This window comes from Aegilops tauschii, chromosome 6, assembly GCF_002575655.3.
Source record: "Aegilops tauschii subsp. strangulata cultivar AL8/78 chromosome 6, Aet v6.0, whole genome shotgun sequence".
In the NCBI taxonomy this organism is placed as follows: Eukaryota; Viridiplantae; Streptophyta; class Magnoliopsida; order Poales; family Poaceae; genus Aegilops; species Aegilops tauschii.
Window position 1 is genome coordinate 421,044,489 of NC_053040.3, and position 5,340 is coordinate 421,049,828.

Genomic DNA, 5,340 nt, shown 5'->3' on the forward strand with positions numbered 1-5,340 from the left:
CACCCAGTGACAATAGGGGTAGCGAGGCACGTATTGTATTGTTGCCATCGAGGATAAAAATATGGGGTTTACATCATATTGCTTGAGTTTATTCCTCTACATCATGTCATCTTACTTAAAGTGTTACTCTGTTCTTCATGAACTTAATACTCTAGATGCAGGCAGGAGTCGGTCGATGTGTGGAGTAATAGTAGTAGATGCAGGCAGGAGTCGGTCTACTTGACACGGACGTGATGCCTATATTTCATAATCATTGCCTTAGATATCATCATAACTTCGCGCATTTTTTTATCAATTGCTCGACAGTAATTTGTTCACCCACCGTATTATTTGCTATCTTGAGAGAAGCCTCTAGTGAAACCTATGGCCCCCGGGTCTATTTTCCATCATATAAGTTTCCGATCTACTATTTTGCAATCTTTTACTTTCCGATCTATAAACCAAAAAAATCCAAAAATGTTTATTTTATCTTTTGTTTAGTTTTATCTATCTCTATTAGATCTCACCTTTGCAAATGACCGTGAAGGGATTGACAACCCCTTTATCGTGTTGGCTGCAAGTGTTTGATTGTTTGTGCAGGTATTGGTGATTTGTGCATTGTCTCCTACTGGATTGGTATCTGTTCTCTAACTGGGGGAAATACTTATCTCTACTTTGCTGCATCACCCTTTCCTCTTCAAGGGAAAAACCAACGCAAGCTCAAGAAGTAGCAGGAGCCCATTCCAGCACCCTGCCGGAGGGGAGATCATCACCGGAGGCCATCTTCATCATCCCTATGGTCTCCATGATGAGGAGGGAGTAGTGCACCCACGGGGCTGAGGGTTTGTACCAACATCTATGTGTTTAATCTCTCTCTCTCTCTCTCGTGTTCTTGAGATGGCACGATCTTGACGTATCGCGGGCTTTGTTAATATAGTTGGATCATATGGTGTTTTCCCCTCTCTATCTTGTTGTGATGAATTGAGTTTTTCCTTTGAGATTTCGTTTTATCGGATTTAATACTGTTATGGATTTGAGAGCACTTGATATATGTTTTGCATATGAATACCCGTGGTGACAATGGGGTATTATATTAATTCACTTGATATGTGTTTTGGCACTCAACTCACGGATTCCCGAGGTGACATTGGGGTAATCTATGCATAGGGGTGATGAATGTTCTCGTCTTTGTTTCTTCGGTATAAATCTTGGGGCACTCTTTGAGGTTCTTTGTGTTGGATTGAGTATTATGAATCTGAATTTGCCTTGATGTTATTTTAGTACGAACTATGGGATAGATCGATCGGAAAAAATAGCTACACACGATTTCTTCTTATGTTCTCCGCTAGATAAGAACTTTGGAGTGATTCTTCATCGCACTGTGAGGGATGGTTATATGATCCAATTATATTAGCATTGTTGAGAGATTGCACTAGCGAAAGTACGGACTCTAGGCCTCATTTTCAAGCATTGCAATACCGTTTGTGCTCCGTTTTATCAATTGCTACCTTGTTGTTTTTTATTGTTCCTACTACAAAAACCAATATCTACTATCCATATTACACTTGTATCACCATCTCTTCGCTGAACTAGTGCACCTATACAAATTACCATTGTATTTGGTGTGTTGGGGACACAAGAGACTCTTTGTTATTTGGTTGCAGGGTTGTTTGAGAGAGACCATCTTCATCCTACACCTCCTACGAATTGATAAACCTTAGATCATCCACTTGAGGGAAAATTGTTACTGTCCTACAAAACTCTACGCTTTAAGGCCCAACACGAGTCTACAAGAATAAAATTGCATAGTATACATCAGATGCCGACACAAGAATCATCGTGCAATCCATCCACTACCAGATGTTGCAGCGGCACAAAGATCACTTGGCGACAGAGGAGAACGAGAACACGGCGGAGGCGTACGCGGACTCCGACGCGGAGGCAAAGGCTGCCTACGCGGCGGCGGCGACACCTCCTTGATCGGGGAGTAGACAGCTGGGATTGCCTATCCGGCAGGGCAGAAATGCACAGATTGTCGGACTGATATTCTTTTGGATTCGGGCAAGTAAAAACTAAGAGTATTTGCCTCTTTTTTGTTGTGATCGCGTATCCGGCGTTGGTGTAATCCGGCCCACTGTGTAGATCGGAATAAATTTGAATTTGAATTTACTGACAGACATATATATGATAGTGTTGGATGACGGCCTCCCGCATTCGTATCCGCGGATTGGTCCCTTGTCCGTGGACAGACGCTAGACGAAATTTGCAGGTCTCCCGCATTCGTATCCACGGACTGGTCCCTTGTCTGTCTGCATTCGTATCCACGGACTGGTCCCTTGTCCATGGACAGACGCTAGACGAAATTTGCAGGTCTCCGTTGGAGATGCAATCTGTTGAGAGTTTTTCACTGTTTTCACCGGATATCCCACCAAAATCAACATACTGTCTGGGTGGTGTTGACCCGTTTCATTCCATTTCTCGTTCGTGAGAACAAACATGAACAAAAAGTTGAAACCTTTAGTTTATACTACATTCATTCACATATCGAATATTGGCGTGCTTCAACAATCCAGACGAACTGCTCTGAAGTCTGAACATCACCGTGCATGCGTACGTTGTACTACAAGAAAACCGGACAGGATCGACCAAGACACGACCTCTCGATCGACGCCATTACCTTATTCTCATCTCCTCTGCCTCAAATCCGTTCGATCAGCCGCGGATCTCTGCTATACCGACCGATCCGCCGCAGCTTCGAGCGACCCAAGCAGGCTGTCAGGAACGTTTCCGGCGGGTCGGCGATCACAAGGTGAGCTTCCCCATCTCCCGGCGCAGCGCGGTGGCCCTGACGAGGCTGCCGATGGTGTTGACGGCGAGCTTGATGTCCTCGATGGGGTTGCCCGGCACGACGCGCTTGTAGAGGTAGCTGTCGAAGGTCATCCGCTGCACGTAGTCGTCGGCGCACATCTCCACGAACGCCTCCCGCGCCGCGTTGGAGCGGTAGAACACCTTCTGCAGGATGTCCAGCACCTTGTACGTCGGCCAGTAGAGCCGGTCGAACTCCGCCAGGTACTTGCGCAGGTCGCTCTCGTCCACCAGCCGCGTCCCGTTCGCCGACCCGGCCACGATCGCCTCCGCGCACATCCGCCCGCTCTTCGCCGCGAAGTAGATCCCCTCGCCGGAGCACTTGGTCACGTACCCCGCCGCGTCGCCCACCAGCGTCACCCGCCCCGACACCCTGATGACGATCGAACACGATGAGTGAGACCCCAGTTGATTGGTGTTGCAAGAAACAGAGGAAAAGTTTGTGCCTACCTCTTGGGCCTGGGGTGCTCGGGGATGGGGTGAGCCTCGACGCGGATGATCTTGCCGCCCTCGATCTTATCCTTGGCGCGGAGGCGGGTGGCGGCCTGGAACTTCTTGATGTCGGCCTTGTGGGTGACGGTGCCGGTGCCGACGGCGACGTGGTCGCACTTGGGGAACACCCAGCCGTAGAAGTCGGGGGAGACGTCGTCGCCGACGTACATCTCGGCGCGCTCCTCGTAGTAGCGCATCTTGTCGTCGGGGATCTTGACGCGCTCCTGGAACGCGATGGCGTACTCGTAGTCGCCCGCGCCCATGTCCTTGGCCACGCGGGAGTTGGCGCCGTCCGCGCCCACGATCGCGTCCACCTCGAACGACCGCTTCTCGCCGCCCACCTTGCCGTTGGAGCTGTCGTAGTGGTTGTAGTGCACCGTGTACGTGCCGTTGCGCTCCTTCGGGGCCTCATACCTGAGTCACGGTAGCACTTAGTCAGACTGATTGGTCGATCAACCACTGGTTACATCAGACAGAGCTGAGCCACAGCTTGATTAGAACAACCAGGCTGTGATTTTAGTATATAAGTGGACTATATAAGTTCTGTAAATTTGTATATGTACTCCTATTTAAGTTCGTTCAGTTGACATGTCAAATTTGAAATGGTTCTCGCTGTTAAATTCATCATGCAAATGTAATGCTACTACTACTACTGCGTGCACTCTGACACTGAAGCACTTGTGCTCAGTGATATAAGTGTCAGGATAACATCCAGCGTGATGGCGGGAGAAGTAACTAGTACTGGCATACTCGTAATCTAGCATTCGATACTGGGCGGAGTGGCATGCATACCTTAGGAAGAGGCCATTGAGGACCTCGGCGCCGGCCTTCTGCGCGCGGGTACGGAGGAAGTCGTCGAGCACCTCGCGCCTGACCATGCCAATGTACTCGTGCGGCGCGAGGGTGCGGCCGATGTCGACGGCGACGTTGGAGGGCGAAATCATCTTCATCTTGGTGACCCTCCGGTCGACGAGGTCCAGCGGCAGGTCGAACTCGGACACCATGCAGAGCGGGATGGCCCCGCCGCACGGCTTGCAGTTGTCCATCTTGCGCTCGATGAGCACCGTCTCCACGCCGCCCTTGGCGAGCGCCTCCGCGGCCGCGCCGCCAGCGGGGCCCCCTCCCACCACCGCCACCCGCAGCTTCCGGCCGCCGGGGAGCTTGGGGCTGGACGCCGCCGCGCGGGTCACGAGGAGCTGCGACCTCCTGCCGCCCGCCGGCCGCGCCCGGCAGGAGGAAGGGAGGAAGGTGGCGCGCGCCGCGGCCGCGGAGGAAGAGAGGGACGTCATTGTTGCCGCGGCGAGAGCTCCTCGGCTGGCTCGAGCTGGACGTGCGGCGGGGAGTGAGCGAGCGAGTGAGGGTGTGAGAGGCGCGAGCAGAGCACGCACACGTAGTAGTGAAGTGGGGCGGAGAGGCCGAGGATAGGATGAGGCCCGTGAGGGGGATCGCGGGGGCGGCCGGCCGTCGGATCGGCGCCCTGGACGGCCTGGATCGCGCGTGCGGATGAGGTTTTTTGTGTGCTTTCGCTTTTGCCGCTCCGTCCGCGCGAGTGGACGTGGTTTTGCCAAGTCGGACGAGCTTGCTTGTCTCGTTGTGTACCCTGAGTGATGGGCGATGCTTTGCCACGTCAAAAATACTCTACGATGATGTCCAATAAACACTATGCATGTCACTTTTGTTTTGGAGAACGGCATATGCATTTCAGGCCCGTCCTTGCATCAAGACCGTCCATGTCGTCCAGTCCATCGTCTAGGCTAGCGTCGAAAGCTTTGCCTCCGTCGCCTTCTTCCACTGCCGTCTCCGGCGGATGCCCAGCCGGCCAAGTCATGGTCATTAACGTGCGTCCTTGGCTAATTGGCTTTGCTCGCTAGTAGAAAAACAGGCTTCCATACGCCCCCATTAGTCTCTAAAATAATCGAACCGCGACCAAAGGGGTCTTTAGTCGCGGTTCGGGAGGAGACCCGCGACCAACTATCTGGGCCCAGCGCGCTCGGTCGACAGCTG

At 52.2% G+C, this 5,340-nt stretch overlaps 1 protein-coding gene across 1 annotated transcript; it reads right to left on the reverse strand.

Annotated features, from left to right (window-relative positions):
• Positions 1-2,476: 2,476 nt before the first annotated feature.
• Positions 2,477-4,738, reverse strand: LOC109757451 (geranylgeranyl diphosphate reductase, chloroplastic). The gene is made up of 3 exons (XM_020316275.4): positions 4,129-4,738; positions 3,295-3,750; positions 2,477-3,217 (listed from the first exon to the last, which is right to left on the reverse strand). Exons 1-3 carry the CDS (start codon positions 4,623-4,625, stop codon positions 2,782-2,784), a joined length of 1,389 nt encoding a protein of 462 aa, XP_020171864.1. The 5' UTR covers positions 4,626-4,738; the 3' UTR covers positions 2,477-2,781.
• Positions 4,739-5,340: the final 602 nt, after the last annotated feature.